At 33.0% G+C, this 19,774-nt stretch overlaps 1 protein-coding gene across 1 annotated transcript in view; it reads right to left on the bottom strand.

The window, feature by feature from the left end:
- The window catches only part of LOC113058791 (immunoglobulin superfamily member 11-like), a 54,361-nt gene that overhangs the window by 9,063 nt on the left and 25,524 nt on the right, over positions 1-19,774 (bottom strand). The window contains exon 2 of the mRNA XM_026226998.1: positions 1,051-1,214. Coding sequence (XP_026082783.1) covers positions 1,051-1,214 — 164 coding nt within the window. The remainder of the gene's footprint in view (positions 1-1,050; positions 1,215-19,774) is intronic.

Raw genomic sequence — 19,774 nt, 5'->3', positions numbered from 1 at the left:
CGGTCATGTTTTAAGTAAATGAATCACTGGCTCTGTCTCAGCATCCAAGCGACACGCTCATGATTCTGCCCTTCTCTTCAGCTTTCTCAGTCCGTTAATGAACACGGGGAAGGTGCAAAATCTCAACAGGAAGTCTACAGTCACATGCGGTTTTCAAAGAGAGAGAAACAAATGTACTAAAAATGGAAACCATGAAATGTGAAACGTGAAAAAACATTTGTGTTAAAACTCCATCAACACCACAAGAAACAAAATGACATCATTCTCATTCAAACCAATGAAGATGTCTATACCTGAACTTGCATTCAAGCTAATGAATGTTTTCCTCATAATATCATTGCTCATTTCCAATTAATCCTACCAATGCATTAAAAAAATCCATGGTTTTTAGTAAAACAAATATAAATTGCAAATGTGTAAAGACTATCAAAATACACATTATTATAATAAAAAAAGACCATTTAAAAAAAATAGCTACACCTTTTGCAACCACTGCAGCATAAAAAAAATGTATCTTTTTTATTTGAAAGTACAAGTTTATGCAAGTAAAATTTATAAATTTAGTAATATTGTTGTTTTGTCAGCGAATTAATATTTAAGTGTAATTTAATCAAATGTAAATTTAATTAAAGTCATTGGCAATTCCAATGTTTCATGTTCCTATAAATTTCACAGAATGATATATTTCCATAAATTCTCTCACAAATCTTCATAATATGTTTTTCTTGTATTGCACCAATTTTCTAAGAATATCTGTATTGTATTTAAAAAAACAAAAAAAACAAAAAAAAAATGAAATCTTTGCACATTCACATGTTGCTATATGCTATTTGCAATATGGTTTTATCTGAAAGAATATTAAGTTTTGAAGCTTCAGGTCTAAAAAGTTGCATGCAGATGGAAAATGCATTAGTTGGGTTTATGCTTATAGCAATGATAAAGCACTTTCCTGAATTGTTTCCTGCTGAATATTGTTGCACTCCAAAATACTGCACATTGCATGTAAGTGTGGTTCAGATGAATATGTCTGTGTGCGGTTTGGTTTATCACCTGCTCGGGCTGGTTGGCGTTGGCTAGCGGCGTGACCATCCATATGATGTAGAGATTATTGAGGGCGGCGCTGGTGGTGAACGTACAGGGCAGGACGACCGCTTGACCCCTGGCCACCTGAACACTGCTCTGACTCACCGTCACTTCCAGTGCATGCACACACACTGAGGAGAAAACACACACACACACACACACACGACTGAAAAATATCATGCATATTAAACACACAGCCAGCAGGTAATATATGCACTCACATAATACAGTGACACCTCACAGGAAGGTAATAATATAAACGTTTAAATTTACACGTTTTAAAAAGTATTTCATTGTTAGTTCATGTTAACTAATGCAGTTAAGTTATGTTTACATACAAGACTTGTTGTAAAGTTTTACCAATAACTGTGAAAACGCCAGCTGGTTAAAAACAAACCAACTCAAAAAACATCCTGTTTAGATGGTGTGATTAGGTCAAACACAATCATCATGTCAAATATTGCACGAGCTAAACACATTTAACGTCTTCGACTGGGTCTGTGGGTGTTATCTGAACTCAGGCTCATTATGAACCGCAATCATGAAACATGATTTTACCAGATGTGCAGTTATACATTTAATGCTATTTATGGTTCTATTGTTTATTTTTTAAGAAGAAAATCCTCTTTCATGAATATGATTGGATTAGCACAATAGCTGTAATCAGAAGAGATGAGAGGACTCGTGTTTCCAAGCCTCGTTAACACAATATCACATGATTATCATCTGGCCAATCACGGCAGAGGAAGTCAGATCCTCACCAGCTGAAAGTTATCAGTGAGTGACTACTAACATACGGCACGGGATACACTGCATACTACTTAAACCTAAAAATTACATTTGCTTAGTGCATTGCATTCTGGGATATAGCTTCTTCGGGGATATATGCATGCAATGATAAAGGTGTATGTAAAAAAAGCAGTATGCAAGAGTCTATAGAGAGAGTAAAAAAATTAAATGTTATATATATATATATGTATATATATTTATATATATATTTTATTTAGTTCAAAACTGCATTAAATTTTGGCCATCGGCTCAAACAACGAGTCAAGAAAGCTGACGTTGCTTACAGTTCATTTAAGTTTATTAACACTGGAAGGTCGGATCAAGAGCACTGCATTGTGGGATACAGTATCTCACACACTGTGCTCTGTTGCAAATGCCATATTTTGGAAAATGTAGAAGGTCATCTGGGTATTTTTTTCATGCATGCAGAAAATGTGCACATTGTGCGAACTGCATTCTATAGAAACAGTACTGCTATTCTTTTCCACATATAGCCACAGTGACCTTCATCCGGTGAGAAGTGTGTGTGAGTGTGTTTCTAACCCACTTCTGCATCCATCCATCGCTTGCCTTTAATTGGGATTATCAGCTTGCTCGGCCCGGAGTCTCCTGCAGTACTTTGGGAGAGAGCAGCTCCTTCAGTCTACTAACGCCAACATCTGTGTTAATTAATGCAGGAGAGACTCACCCCAGAGAGAGAGAAAGAGGGAAGGAGGAGGATCTGTCATCTCATGGCCCCCCAGTCTCTCTCTCTCTCTCTTACACACACACACACACACACACACACACACTCACACACACACACACACACACACACACACACACACACACACACACACACACACACACACACACACACTCACACACACACACACACACACACACACACTGTCCATGTTTAGAGGATGCTGGTCGTAGCAAAAAGCCACCTGCTCATTTTGTATCATGAAGAATGACGGCTTTGTCTCAAAACTAAGTAAGTTGCATTTATAGACATAATATTTAGGCATTTAAAGGGCTTTTCACACTTCAAATGAATCCCTAGTTAACAGATTTAAACCTTTCACACAATTTTATTTTAAAGAAATTAATAATTGTATTCATCAAGGATGCATTAAACTGACCAAAAGTGTCAGTAAAGACAATTCTAATGTAACAAAATATTTTATTTCTAATAAATGCCTCTTTTGAACTTTCTATTCATCTGTGAATCCTGAAAGATTAAATGCATGAAATATTTCTTGAGCAGTATATTATTCTGATTTCTGAAGATCATGTGACACTGGAGACTGGAGGAATGATGCTGGAAATACAGCGGTGCATCACAGAAATAAATTACACTTTAACACAGATTCACACAGAAAACAGTTATTTTAAATTATAATAATATTTCACTATTTTAACTATATTTTTGGTTAAATAAATGCAGCCTTGGTCAGCAGAATGGAAAAATGTTGCCTAGGCAAGCAGCTCTGTTTAATCAGACAGTGAAGCAGGAAATGATGTCATACTGTAAGTAAAGGTCAGTTGGGAACGGTGAAGTTCGGTCTGTACCTGCTCTGCACAATTGCACTTCAGCAAAAACATTAAATTCAGAAGTTATTCTTACACCTTTCCCACAGTCGGCTAAAACAGGCAAAGCTTCACCAGTTCCTCCCACTCCTCTGTTAAAAATACTCACTGATCTGAGATCGGTTTAGCTCAGTGTTTAACACTGTGCCATTACAGACTCAGATCAGTGATCATCTCTCACATGCCCAGTGACGCTTTCTATCTGTGGACACAAAATAAGAGATCAACCGATAATCGGTTTCACCAAGACATTTTTCCGATATTCATTTTTCAGCACAGTTGTGTTTATCGGATCCACCAATAAAATAATGCGTGCAAGACTTATTCCTGGATTTACACTCAACACTACTTTACTTATTAGCTTTATAAACAATTAAAAAACTTAAACTTGATTTAAACAAAAAAACAAAATGTTACTTATTGTTATTTTTTATGGTTTAATATTTTTTAGATAGAACGGTAACAAAGTTAATATTGTTGCTTTTTAATAGTTTAATCTTTTTTCATAAAACTGTAAAACTGTTGCTTTCTTTTAGTTTTTTTAAAATTGTAAAATATTGTTTATATGATTGTTGCTTTTTATAGTTTAATCTTTTTATAAAACAGTAACATTGTTATTATTATTGTTGCTTATTTATAGTTTAATCTTATTTCTAAAGTTAATAATACTATTGTTTTCTTATAGTTTATTTTTTTTAACTGTAAAATATTGTTAATATGATTGTTGCTATATACCATGCTATGATTATATTGTTGTGATACAAAGATGAAAGAAGAAAAAAAAAAAAAATGTTAAAAGTAAAATATCGGATCTAAATATCGGTTACAACTCAAGCAGAATATCGCTTCGCATCGGTGGTTATTCTGCGATAATAGTCAGTAGGATGTACATTATTCTTTACTCGTATGTTTTTAGTATCAGCGATCTCAATATGATCTAAAACATTTCTCATCAAACTCTCCTAAGATTGAAGGATGTTCATTTTAGCGTTCATGTTATTCCTCTTATTGTCTTATTTGGGCCTGTTTCAGTTCAAATTGATTGCCAATATACGATATGCTGATATTTTTCAACATTTTGGCAGATGCTAATTTCAAGCCATTATCGGCCGATTGCGATAACGTTCCGATAATATCCTGCATCCCTGAACTAAAAATGTACTTGTAATGAAATCTAATAGAGCAGCATCTGAGCGCTGGTGTCTGGCTGCATTTACAATGAAAATGTAAAAAAATAATCTGAATTTGTTGCACGTGTAAACGCAAAAATCCACAAGATCCGATTTTTCCGCATCCGATCTGAGCCACTTCCAAATGTGGATTATAATCGGATACATATCCGATATCTGGACATCCGGCCTACGTCTAAACACACATATCTGATTCCCCACAGAACACATCTGATCATAAAGTTAAGGTTTTATTGCTGGTGTGCGCTCACATTTTATTGAGATGGAAACTTAAAAAAAAAATTGTTTTCCACCTTTGTTCTGCGAATTTTATAAATACAACAGCTTTACTTTACTACTAAAACCTGCATTATATTTCTTAGCAATGATGTGATGACTTGATGTGAACTATGTAAATAATTTGAATAGCACGGCCATTCAAAACCCGAGGGTCTACCATGTGCATAATAAAGCGATAACTTAAAGGGGGGGTGAAATGCTCGTTTTCACTCAATATCCTGTTAATCTTGAGTACCTATAGAGTAGTACTGCATCCTTCATAACTCCAAAAAGTCTTTAGTTTTATTATATTCATAAGAAAAATATAGTCTGTACCGATTTTTCCCGGAAAAACACGAGTGGCTGGAGGCGTGACGTGTGGGCGGAGCTAAAGAATCACGAGCGCCAGTAGGATTTTGTGTTGAGAGCATGTGGAAGCTGTGAAACCGTGAGGACAAAACCAACCAAAACAAACCATGGCTAACAGTCAGATTCAGCATATATTTATGATCCAGAATCAGATCCAGAGGCTGAAATTTAACAAGAGCAGCATCAGCAATCAGTCTCTATGTGGTATGTACTGAAACTGTATATATTTGCTTAGCGGTTTTGGAAAATGACTAAGTTCCACTTTGTCTTCTTTTTTTTTTTTTTTTAAGCTGTACATGTGGAAAGTGCAGTTTGATGACAACATCGCATGTTGTTTACTTGATGTGCTTACACGCCGATAGCTAAGTTAATAACACAGAGATATTTTAAGCAGTTTTACTCACCGCCTGCGGTTCCAACACATGATCGTGACCCTTTTCGATCACGATCGTGAAGCCGTCGTCAAACTGGGCCTTGTTTGTAAAACAAGCATCTTCGAAATGCAGGGAACAAACACAAACACTTGCACAACTCCGTTGATGCTCTGTAAAAATAAACTCCATCCACTGGTCCCTTAATGCTGTTTCTCTTTTGGTAATCTGTGCAGGGTTGTCTTGCCCTGGCAACCAAAAACACGCTCCTTTTGTGACATTTGGCGACGCTCTCGCTCTGATCAGTGAAGTCTGTTGTGCTCTCAGTGCTCTGCTATACGGGAGCGCGCTCTTCCGGCAGAAGTGCCTCAGGACCCATATAAGGAAATTCCGCTCCATCTAACGTCACACAGAGCCATACTCGAAAAAAACTTTCCCAAACTTGTGACAAACCGGAAGGAGTATTTTGGAACAGAAATACTCCTTCAAACGTACAACTTAATTTTTGAAACTTTGTCCATGTTTAGCATGGGAATCCAACTCTTTAACAGTGTAAAAAACTCAGTATGCATGAAATAGCATTTCATCCCCCCTTTAAGTGGGAATTAATTAAAACACAGATGAAGTGAATGTAAACAGGCGGGTCAAAAGATGGGATCTGTGCATTAAGACGTGTGTGTGAGGACAGGACTGGACGTGATGTGAGATCAATCCCACAGGTAGCAGATTGTTACCTGGCACATCCTCGTGTTTGGCTGCTATCCCAGAATGCTTGGCAGGGCAGCCATATTGTGAGGATAAAAATAGCTTCTCTAACTCACGGCTCGATCATTTTCGTGCTGATAAGAAGCTTCGCTCGGCTATCAGGAGGAGTGAGATCTCCCGCTGGACGAGGGCCTTCCTGCGACTGACTCACGAGCATCTGGACCTCTGACAGTAAGTGATGCTCGACTGAAGATGCTAAAAGTGCTCATAATTTACACCTGTACTACGTTTTCACAAACATTTTCTGTGCTCTCTCTGATTAGCCAGCATGAAGCTGCATTCAAAACCCATTTTACTTCCCTAGCTTGACGAGTGAAACCGTCAAAATATTCACCGAGGAAGAATCTAGGATTAGAACGGCTCTTGAAGGTTGGGATTTAATTGGTTTTGGTGATATCGGCACTACATGTAAAGACATATTTTGAATTATGATTTTTTCCTTTGTGGAATAATGAACCTGATGTTAATTGCTCTATTATTTTAATGTTTAATCTGATCAGCAACTGAACTATTCCATAAGAGATATCTGTTGTATGTGAACCCATAATAAATGTGGAATATTGGCCATATTTTCATTTGCAGTGCATAGTTTTCTCCACTAAACACATCGATTTGAAACATTTGAAAACATTTATATTTAAAACAAGAGTATTTTTGTATATACATCTTTATTGTACAATATACACTACTTCTCAAAGGTTTGGGGGTTAGTAAGATTTATTATGTTTGTGAAAGAAGTCTCTTCCTCTCTGCAGGGCTGCATTAATTTGATCAAAAATACAGTATAAAATTGTGAAATATTATTACAATTTTAAACAGCTGTTTTCTATGTGAATATATAGTAAAATGTAATTTATTTCTGTGAATTTTCAGCATCATTACTCTAGTCTTCAGTGTCACATGATCTTCAGAAATCATGAAAATATGCTGATTTGCCGTTTAAAAAACGATTCGGATTATTTTTATGAAAACTGATGAATTATATTTTTAGGATTCTTTGATGAATAGAACGTTCAAAAGAACTGCATTTATTTAAAACAGAAATCTTTACGGTCACTTTTGATCAATTCAATGCATCCTTACTGAATAAAAGCTGTTTGTGGTTGGTCAGCGCTCCTCGTATCAAAGTGCCTAAAGTGAATTTTGCAATAAAATAGTATATACGTGCCATTTTTTTGTCATTATTTGTGCAATTTATGAGTGAATTTTTTTTTTTTTATAAATCCTACACCATTTATTTTAAGTGCTGTCTAATAAAAATCCCAAGTCTGAGTGAAAGCCTAAAGAGTTTCAGGGTTTCTTGTCCTAGTACAGTATAATAAAGAATTAACGACTACATGGAAACATCTAGCATGCAATGAATATTATGTATGAGGATGCATTAGAAGTTTTGATAGAGAGATATGAATGTGTAACGCTGGATCTTCTAATAAGGCTCTAATGGGAGCGGTGGGGAAGATTATAACTTTTTTATTAAAGAGAACTGCTGCAGTATTAAGAAGCTTTGATTTCTAAGAAAAGGCCGTGTAAAAGTTTCTAGCTCAGATCTGGAAGACAGCTGCTGCCGCGGCTCGCACGTTTGCCGAATTAGCATTTTTATCTTATTTTAATCGCAGCGAAGTGTGGTCTCTGCTGAAACAGCTGGTGTTGGGCTGTCATCGAGCGCTGGAAAGCTTGTTTTGCTGTGTGTTATGAATGCGTGCTGTGTAATGTGTGTAATGAGAGCCATCCCAGAGATCTGATTAATGACTTTCATTTACCAAACTCCAATCACGGTGGAAGACGCACTATAAAGCTGTCGAGTAGCAAGAAGACAATATGAAAGTGCTGTGTTTCTGCAGAGCTGAGACAGATGAAGGTGTGCTTGTACTTGTCAATCAAACTGTCCTTTACCCAGAATGCACTGCAAAAAGGATTTTCTCACTCCGTATTTTTTGCTTTGTTTTCCAGTACAAATATGTAAACAATCTTAAATCAAGATACATTTATTTGAGAAATTTAATTACTTAAGACAAGTCGTTTTATGAAGAATTTTAAATTGAAAAGTCATATTATTTTCTTGTTTTAAGCATAAAATCACTAAATTGTTATAATTTGAAAACAAGGCTTAATATATTAATATATTATACTTTTGTTATTATTATAGTTGACTAAAACTAAAGCCATAAAAAATTGTTAATAGAAATAATAATGCTAATTGAAATAAAACATAATAAATTATAAAAAACATTAAACGTAAAAAATGTATGTACTAAAATAACAAAAAAAAGTAAAAAAAAAATAAAAATATATATATATATATATATAAGGCAAGATACTTTATTAATCCTGTATTCTTTTTTTATTAATTAATTATTATTTTATTATTATTAATCCTGTATCAAAAGTCAATCAACAGAGAGCCAAGGTTTTTCTGATACAAATTATTTGCTGTTTGCTCTCAAGAGGTCCGTTCTCTAAATTCTCTAGACAGCATTCATAACCACATTGAGTCATAATCTGCAATTAACGAGCGCAGAGCGCAACAGTGATGAATGACAGAACATGCCCACTTTGATCATCAGGCCCCAAACGCTCATTAGACGAGGATTACATCTGAAAATCATTAACAGATTCACACTGATACAATCAGAAAATGAGCTTGCCTTATTCAGTTTGTGTGATAAATATTCCAGGATTTATATTCCAATAGATTTCCCTCATAAATATTTATGAGAAATAAAGCCTTGGAAATGGAAGCAAATTGTTCAGGAGTTTGGCGAGCTCCTTATATGATATTGTATTCGAAATAAATGACCAAACCACAGATTTAATCAGAAATTGCTCACTGCCAGATTTACACAGGCTCATGATTTCCTCAGTACTAACGGAGAGAAAGATATAACTCAATCAAGAATATATGAGTGCTTGAAGACATACAGCTGGTTATAAAAGAGGAAAATGAAAGTTAATTTCCTTAAAAAGTTCATGTGAATTCTTTGTTTACTTGTTCTAGAGCAAAGGGTTAAAAAAACTTAACATTTTTTTTTTTAATAAATAAATAAAATTAAGCTTTAGAAAATTAATTAATAAATAAATACATCTAAATCAGTAAATAAATAAAAATGTAATATAAATAAATAAATGTTTGAGTTTTCAAATGTTGGTCGAATCATTTCAGTTGGACGTTAATCTGACGTTTTTTTTTAAATGTTGCTACTTATTTCGGAATGTTCAGAGAACACAAAAATGTAACGTTTCCATGATGTTATTGAATTCAACGTTCTCTTATTCGCATAAAACAAAAGCTCTGTTAAATACATTTTTAAAAAACTAGACGTTGAGAAAACTTTTTGTTTTCTTACACGTCATATTAGCGATTTTATGTTTGAAATTCTGTGATATCAACCCAGCTAACAGGAAACATTCTAAAAAGCTAGGACAAAACGTTGTTAAAATAATGTACAAGTAATATCTTTATAACTTAATATTTGATACACATCCTCATAACGTTAGAACAACATTGTCTAAACGTTCTCCTGATGTTATTTGTTCTCCATAAACATCCTCATGATGTTGAGAAAACGTTCTTCTCAACACATTTTTGGAACGTCTTCATGATGTTGTTTGAACATTCCGAGAAAGGTTTTCGTAACTTTTAAATGATTCTAAACACTCAAAGAAAACGCCTTTTTTACGTTCGTAAAATTTTAAAAACAAAAATATCAAAAATGTTATATTTTAGGCAAAAATAAAGTTAGTAGAAACGTTTGTGCAACCTTCAAATAAAGTTATAATCACGTCAGCATTCCAACAATTTCGAAACATTTCAAAACAATGTTCCAACAACGTTTTTATAACCTAATTTTGCTCCCTGGGAAGTAGAATTGACTCAGTATTAAATCAGGTTTTTTATTACAAGTAAAAAAAGAGTAAGTAAAAAGATATCCTTCTCAGAATGAAATGTTAAAAACATATTTCCAAAATAGCTAAAGCACACATGCTGAAGACAGCCAGTCAAAAGCATGCACGACTTCATGAATTTTGCTTTTAACACAAGATGTTTGAAAGCATGTTAAAATAAATCTCTGCCAGCGTTTACCACGTCTCACATCAACCGTTCGCTCCACACAAGTCTTTCATCCGACCCACAGCCCTCCATCATGTCCTCCTCAATCAGACGAGCTATTCATCCCCGCGCTTCATCCTTTCATCTCTTTATCTTTCCCAGGGCCCTGGGAAGAACGGGCTATATTCATTTCTTAATTGCCGTGCTCAAATTCAGCATTCGGCGCTCTATTTCTGTCACAGATGCTGAGGAGATCTTTGCCATCCGGTGCGAGAGATGCGACAACAAACAGTCACACGGACGTTTAGGCAGAGGATCTGAGATTCCCAAAGAAGAGCTCTGAGAGGATCCTGACACTGTTATCACTGTGGAAAACCGAAAAGAGTCAATATATGGCATGCACAGACTCGCTTTACACACACGAAGAGAAATAAATGAGGTCCAGTGTGTTTAAGGGAACATTTTAATTGACTAGTTTTACTTCACACTCAGAAAGACCTGACTACACTGTAAAAACCTGCATTTTTTTAAATGTATTTGTAAGATAAAATACTTAATCTAAAATGATTTTAAACTAAATTTTTGATGGTTGTATAATTCTTTGTATTTTTGTTTTATTTCTCAGTGTGACATGTTATAGTATAACCCATCTAAATAGTTTTTAATTACATTATCTTTAAACTTTACTCCATCTAAAATTATTGTAAATTGCATTTTTAATTTTTGCATAATTTTGCATGATTTATGCTATACTTAATCTAAAATTAACAAAATTTTTATAGTTCTGTAATTCTTTATATTTTATTTTATTATTTAATTTTACAGTGTGACATGCTAATCAGTCTAAAATTGTTTTAAATTATATTTCTTTACATTTATGATGCCTGTAGAATTTCTACTTTTCTAATAGATTTCATACATTTTTTATTTTAACTTATTTTCTTTTATTTTACATTGTGACATGCTACACTGATTTAATAAAAAAAAGTTTAGTTGGTATCAATTAATGCCTTTTGTGCTGATTCTGTGTTGAAAAAAATATTTTTGGCTTGAATAAAACAAGTTAGTATTTTTGTTACCAATTTTGGGTCAGCATGTGAGCCGAAAATGACACTTTTAACATTTGCTCATAGAAGTCTAAAGGATACAGTAGAAAATAAATAAATAAATAAATAAAACCCCTGAGGTGAGATGAGAAGAGGGAGTCACCAGATAAACGCGTGCGGCACATTTCACACAGATTACCAGATTAGGCCGATCTCCTCGGTCAGACGAGGACACGCTTTTCTGCTCTGCTCAGACAGAGAGAATAGACGCTTCAATCCATTTCTTCAAAGGCAGGAGAGAATAAGAGGAAAATAACCGCAGAAAATGCATGCAAAAATTTTAAATAAATAAATAAAATCCAACATAAATTAAAGAATAAAATGTAAGCTTTGTTTACTTTTGCAGGTTTGGTCTTCCAAAGATTAAAAATGAATAAATAAATGTATAAATAAATACAGAAATAAATACATGCATGAATAAATAAATATAAGAATGGCTGCGGTTTATTTTTGCAGGTTGAAACTGTTCAGATATTGATATTTATTGTGTTCGGACCTTTAGCACAACACTGCACACTAGCGATAGCAACTTAGCCTCATGATTAATGCGAGTCTAAGCTGCTTAGCACAGACCCATCTGGATCTACTGTTTACAGCATGACTCACAGATGCCCCGCCCCCTGGAGGCGGAGTGAGAGTGATGGGGGCGGGGCTGTGAGAACAGATAATCCTCTGTAATCAGGTTTCATGCACTATTAAGGCCCGGCGGCCCATTGCGTAATTTGTGCGATGTTATGTGAGATGGTGATATGACAGCAGGGAAGCCCTGCATGCGAGGATCTGATGCATCATTGCAGGGGATTATGGGTAATGATACGGGAGCGCAGGGGCCTGCAGGTGAACGGGTGTCATGACTTGACAGCACAACAGATCTGACGTTTCAAACAAGGGAACATTTTTAGGGATTTTTTTTTACACACAAATCTGGTCAAGAACACCTCCAGCCTATGTTTCACATACAAAAAAATAAACAAAAAAAATTCAAAATAAAATACAAAATAGATCCTCTGAAACATGCATCATACATTAGCTTTATCTGTTCCTGACATAATGTGAATGAAGGCTTTGGGAATATGGACGCTTCAGTTCAGAACTGCTGATGAGGCTGAAATAAAAGTGCAGTGATCATCCCAGAGACAGATGTTTCTGACTTACAGCTGAAATATAAACTACATTAAAGCCCACAGATTCTGCCTGTTATAGAGCTGAATGTGTTCATGCTAATGCACTGCCTAAAGACCTCATGTAAATCCAAACACCTTTAAAAAATATTAAAATATTTGAATTACTATTCAAGCATTTAAATAAAAATAAAATATTTTTTAAAATATTTTTTATAATACATTAATACTGAATTGATATCTTAAAATGTTATTTAAAATAAAACAGTACATATACTATTTTACTATAAAATATATAATTAACACTTATTTTTTATTTTAATAATATTTGTATGATTTTTTATTCCATACAAATGCAAAATGTATATATCATTTAAAATGCTTTATAAATATATTTAAGTAAATAAAAAAATATATAATTAAAAATATTGAAATAATAACTCATGAACAATGAATTAATTCTGAACGTATAATGATAAAAACTAAAAATCATATATATTTATTGAAAAAAATGTATAATCTTTTGAAAATTACAATTATATTTGAGTAATATTTGTATGAGTTTTTATATATAATGCATGCAATGCAAAATATGTACGTTACACAAAATATTCTGAAAAATATGCTAAATATTATAATAAAAACTTTTAATTAATAATTAATAAACATACAACTAAAAACTTCAGTCAAGAATTATACATTTTTATGTGAAATTAAGAATAATTAAAATTGTAAATATTAAAAATAACTATAACCTTAAGTTATCTTTAGAGTATTTAAATTTAAGTAAATTATTTTTATTTTAAATTATTTTAAAATTATTTATTGATATCAAACTGTCATCTTAAAATAATAATACACACTATTTTAATATATTTCCTATATATATATATATATATATATATATATATATATATATATATATATATATATATATATATATATATAAAATATAATATATAATACATATATATAGACTAGCTGGATGAGAAATGGAAGTAAATATCCATCAACTGATGTTTTGGCTTTTAAAGATTATTAATGATGAAATATATTACATAAGAGCCGCTCTTCTGCGTTTGTCCCCCGCCGAGTCGAGGCACCTTTAAATTCTGCTTGGATAATCAAGAAAACTTCTGCTAGTTCCCTTCACTGCTTTAATAAAGCAGAGTTAGCTGCAGGCGAGTTTAAATGGCTTTAGAATATCAATTACTGCAGTCTGATCTCGTTATGTAGTCTGAAACAAGAAGAGGTTCATTAGCTTCCCCAAACAGATCAGGAAAGAAGACGAGGGTTCGTTTGTACGAACTCATTTCTCTTGTTCATAAAACGGGGCTCAAATGGTCAAGAAGAGTTATGCAACATTTGAATCGTGCTCTGAAATGTTTTATGAAATGAGTGTGTTTCTGAATGAAAATATTAGACTCACAGCTTGAAGTGTACCGATCTAAATCAAGCATTCATCTGTATGTATGTCTGAAATATGCATTGGGTGAATGTGTTTCTTGACACAGGTGAAGAGCAGATCTCAGACTGAGACGGCTGTAATTTGAACCTTGTCTGCAAGATATCACACCTTTTCTGTGAAATCTCACACTTTATGCAGAAAGTGATCTTCATATTCTCTGTGAGAACAAACGTCATATCAATTAAAATAGAATAGCCTTTCTTTTTCTTTTTTTTACACTTTGTAAATTTACTTGAAAAGTATTTTGGGTGACTTTTTAATTAGAAAAAATATATGTTAATATGATACATAAAAGCAATATTAAATATTAAAGCAATATTTAAGAAACTTTCAGTCACCCAGAACATTTACTAAAAATTACAAAAAAATGCATAAAATTAAATAATGTATATTATCATAAATTATATTATTATGTATATTGTATACATATATTATAAATTATTTATAAAATAACAATACAATTATTTGTGATATTTTTGTTATATTTTTATAATATTTGTATTTTATATATATATATATATATATATATATATATATATATATATATATATATATATATATATAAAATTTATGCATAAGATTAAATAATGTCTATTAATGCATAATTTTTTATTAGATGTTTATACATTTTGAATGACTGTGCATACAATTATAATGTATATATCATACAAATTATGAAAATATAAAAACTATTTTAAAGATTATAATAAATTCTACAATATTTAATACTTTTAAATGTTTTTAAACATTTGAAAAATAAAATACATCACAGTTTTAAGAAAAATATTGTGCGGCACAACTGTGTTCAACACTGATAATAATCAGAAATGTTTCATATTATTCTGATTTCTGAAGATCATGTGACACTGAAGACTGGAGGAATGATGCTGAAAATACAGCGGAGCATCACAGAAATAAATTACACTTTAACACAGATTCACACAGAAAACAGCTGCTTTAAACTATAACAATATAAAATAGATTTACGTTTCATCCTTTAAAGATTTTAAACAGCATTTCCTCTTGAACGTGCAAAGATAAGATACTAGAAAACTCAATCCAACCAGATCAGAGCTACAGCTCTCTGATTAATGAAGCTGAAGACTCATTACATTTGGAGCCGGAGTCATTTACGCTTAAATTATGCAATTTGTAACGGATCTTACTTTTCTCGGAAAACAGTCTAAACAAGACGTCTTTATTTCATGAACAGCTCTATTACCCAATCTCTCTGCAGATTAATGTGCTCGTTTGCGGCTGATGTTTGTGACTCGTGTTTTAAGAGTCAGACGTCAGGATCGTCTGCTTGAATAAGATGAGCTCAGGTGTAAAGTCACCACGAAACACAGCTGGGATTCATTTCACAGCACAAAACCAACATGTGTATGCATTATTTAATGATAGAGTTCATAAAGCAGAGCATGGGTTTGATTCCCATGAACTGAGAAGAATCTGAAGCTTAAATACAATGTCACTTTGGTTAAAAGTGTTTGCCAAATGAATAAATGTTATGATGAAATAGCCTTGTGTCCAGTTGCAGAAAAATTAAGAATTGCTTTTATTTTAACTGTATTTTTTTTGCACAAAGAAAATGGTCTGTTTAAGTAATCATTAAGATCCTTTTTGCATTGTGACTTTTAATGACAATCAAAAGCATTTATATTCTAAATTCCTAAGTACTGTAATGGAGGGGGAAATTAGTAAAATTATCATTATATTTAAAATAAATTATTTATTAATTCAAGTATAATTTAATGTAAAACATTATTATATGCAAAATTAATTGATCCTTAATTAAATATTATGAAAAATAATCTGATTATTAATTAAGTTTAATTTAGAATAAAGTAGAATTAAAATGTATAAATAATCTATACACAAAATTAGATTAATACTATTTACATTTAATTTTGAATTATTACTAATAAAACATTAATATATGCTAAATAAATTGATCACTAATTAAATATTATTCATGTAAAATTAATGTTCAAACATATATGAATATAAATTAATGAATTAATATTAATAAAAATAGTTATACACAAAATAAAATGATTTTTAATTTAGAATTATTACATATATAATTATTATTAATAAAGCATTATTACATTCAAAATAATTCGATTGCTAATTAAAGTAGAATTATTGTTAAAACATTAAAAAAATCTAATTATTAATTAATTTTCATTTAGAATTAAGTAGAGTTAATATGAATAAAAACGGTTAGACACAAAATTAAATTAATATTAATTACATTAAAATTATTACATACAATTATTATTAATAAAACATTATTATAATGCAAAATGTATTGATTATTAAATTAAATCTAGAATTATTACATATAAGTATTAAAAACATATATATTATATGTGAAAAAAAATGCATATGCATTCTATAATGCATAAAAACTAGACAGAACAGTCACTAAGAATAAAGAGTGCTAAGATTATGGATTTATAGGCAGGTGATTCTGCATTCGGTAATAAATCACATTATGAGGAATGTCACACACACAGAGGCTTCTTCATATCAGACATGAAAGGAAAAGTCTCTCTGTCCCATCCACAACTGTAAACCCTCAACCGAACGGAGACCGCCGGCAGCTCCACGCGCAAATGAAAAATTACTATTTGAAATGCCTTAAAAATGTATTCATGCGCTAATATTGTTTCTGGGTGGCATACGTTAGTCCATCAGGCTGCCTGAATATAAATGCGATCAAATCAATGAGCTCCCGAGGGTTTCTGGCCTCTAATACACTCCTAAGAGAGCTGAGCTTCTCCTCATCTGCAGGGCCACGCTTCTTTCTGACAGCTCTCGGCTCCGTGTATGAATAAATAAATCCAGGACATGAGCCGCTGCTTTTAACTGGAGAAGTCAGAACACTATAAAAAAAAACAAGCACCTATTAAATACACTGCTGTTCAAAAGTGTGGGTTAAGATGTGCTTTAAAGAAGCCCCTTCTGCTCATTAAGGCTGCATTTATTTGAACAGAAATACAGTAAAATTGTAAAATAATATTGGAATTTAAAAACTAGTTTTCTTTTTTAATATGCTTTAAAATATAATTTATTTCTGTGATGCACAGCTGTATTTTCAGCATCATTCCTCCAGTCTTCAGTGTCACATGATCTTCAGAAATCAGAATAATATGATAAATTATTAATAATGTTGGAAACACTTGTTGAAAATAGAAACAGAAACCTTTCATCAATTTAACACGTCCTTGCTGAATGAAATTATTAGTTTCATTCAAAAAAAGAAAGAAAAAATGTAATGTACCGAACCTTAACTTTTATACGGTAGCGTGTATTGTTAGAAAATAAATGCTTTTCTTTTATTTAACCAAAAAACCCTTAAAGAAGTATCACATGTTCCAAAGAAATATTAAGCAGCACAATTGTTTCCAGCATTAATAATAAATCATCATATTATTCTGATTTCTGAAGATCATGTTGATACTGAAACTGGAGAAACGATGCTGAAAATTCAGCATTGCATCAGAAAAATAAACTATATTTTAAAGTACACTAAAATAGAAAATGAGTATTTTAAATTGCAATAATATTTTACAATTTTACAGTTTTTTTCTGTATTTCTGATCAAATAAACGCAGGCTTGATAAGCATGAGGAAACTTTGGCTCGCATATTGTCATCTTCATAAGAAATATTCCTCTCTGCTCTTTTCATCGCTCTGAAGTACCACACAATGCTGCTTTGAAAAGCTGTTATGAATAAATTGCAGGTTATGTCATTTCTGAAAGGATGAGAGTATTTCTGGCTCAGATCAATGTGGTCAGACCCCAGGACTAGATGTTTTCTGCTAATGAGAGCCGCTCTGATGGACCTGCAACACACGGTGCGCCTCGTTTGTCTTCACCTGCAAATGAGCTCTGTCCCACTGACCTCTGACCTCAGCCTACTTCTGAACAAAACCTTGACGGCAACAAACGGAGAAGAAAAGAAATCACAATGACCTAAATTCTCCTGGTTATTATAAGAAAAGTCCTACAGTAAGTCTGTAAAATCTCATGTTTAATTCAGTGCAGTTTATTTGTAATTAATCGTGAAAACTGTTTCTACAGAAGCAGTATTTGCACTGTATTTCACTGTATTTTCAATGTATTTAAAGTATTAACAGAGAGGCTCTAGTACAGAACGGATTATAAAACAAGGAGAAATAAAACACATTTATAGTGTGAAAGCAGCACAAGAGCTGAAACCAGATTAGTGTGAACCTTGTTTTATTACAGTACACTGAAAGATGCTGATGGTCGCTTTCGTTCTGGCTCTTTTCTCTTCTATTCTGGAGTTTAAGCAGTATAAGATGAATTAATTGCAAAAAATATGATGCAGAAAAAAACCGAGGTATACCTGGCAAGCACAGTAATATTATTAAAGTCATGCAGATGCAATCCAATCAAATCCCAAGGGATGAAACTAACTCCTGACCTCCATCATTTAATGCTGAGCATTCGCTTTGGCTCAGAAATGCCTCACAATGCTGTTCAATACGTCTAAGAAACACAATTATCACTGAGCAAAACTCTGAAAGTCTGCCACCAATTAAACTCCCAATGGATTTGATCTTCTGCGAGCGAGGAGAGAGTCACGGGTCTGTTTTGGGATCCCCGAGAGAATGGTTCCTTCCCTTTCAAACAATTAAAGACTCCTCAAGCAACAACGTCTGTGTTTCTCAAGCTGTCTCGATCGTCCCGAGGCCTCTGAAGACAATCAGCTTCTGTTCAAAAGCGTCCGCCGCTCTCTGGAAGCGACGCTGATCTGTTTTTATTCTGCAGAACTTGTGACTCAGACGAAACAGAAGGACACGGAGGAAAGACGGAGAGGAGTCAATGTGTTGTTTTGATTCTGGCTTCAGGGCTCGATTAGCCAGAGAACACTAAAAAACATATTAATGTGATGATAAAGACAACTTTTTCAGTCATTTATGTAACACACTCTGCTAAAAGAAAGATGAAGGTCAAGCTCAAACTCAGAAGTTGCTCGGCAGAACCAGATTTCATAGCGCGAATGCATTTATGTTTTGATAAAGAATCAACTGCGTCTCAAATGTTTCTCATTAAATTTCTTGTGAGGAACATCGTGCACAAAAATGAATCAATAGTTGTTATACAGTAAGAGTATGAATCTATAAATGGGTGAGGAACCTGTTTCTGAAAGCTCGTCCAAGAACGAGATGAAGACAGATGAGAGAAAAAGGGAGGAGAAAGATTAAATGCAAAACACCGCTCAGGACGAGATGAAGGCAAATGTGAAAGGAGGAGGAGAGAGGCATATCATCATAACTTTAATAATTCATTCAGCGTAAATAAACCATGAGCTGCAGATTTCTCTCTCCCCGAATGAAAAGCTGAGTCTTCGGATCTGAAGCCGAAAAAGTCCTCCGAAGCCGAAAAATGAGCATTAACATCCATCTAATGCCAATGTTTTGAAAATGAATGAAGGAAAAGTGAAATGTGTTTTAACTTGCTCAGATGTGAACGAGTCAAATCAAATTAGCAAGGAATTCTGGAGAAATCACAGAAAGAAACTTAAACCATGATTACATTCATTAGACTTCATTTCATTACAAGAAGAAGAAGAAGAAGCAGAAAAAAGGAAAAGG

The sequence above is a fragment of the Carassius auratus genome, chromosome 40 (assembly GCF_003368295.1).
Source record: "Carassius auratus strain Wakin chromosome 40, ASM336829v1, whole genome shotgun sequence".
In the NCBI taxonomy this organism is placed as follows: Eukaryota; Metazoa; Chordata; class Actinopteri; order Cypriniformes; family Cyprinidae; genus Carassius; species Carassius auratus.
The sequence above is the reverse complement of the archived record's forward strand: the minus strand, read 5'-3'. Positions and strand labels throughout refer to the sequence as shown.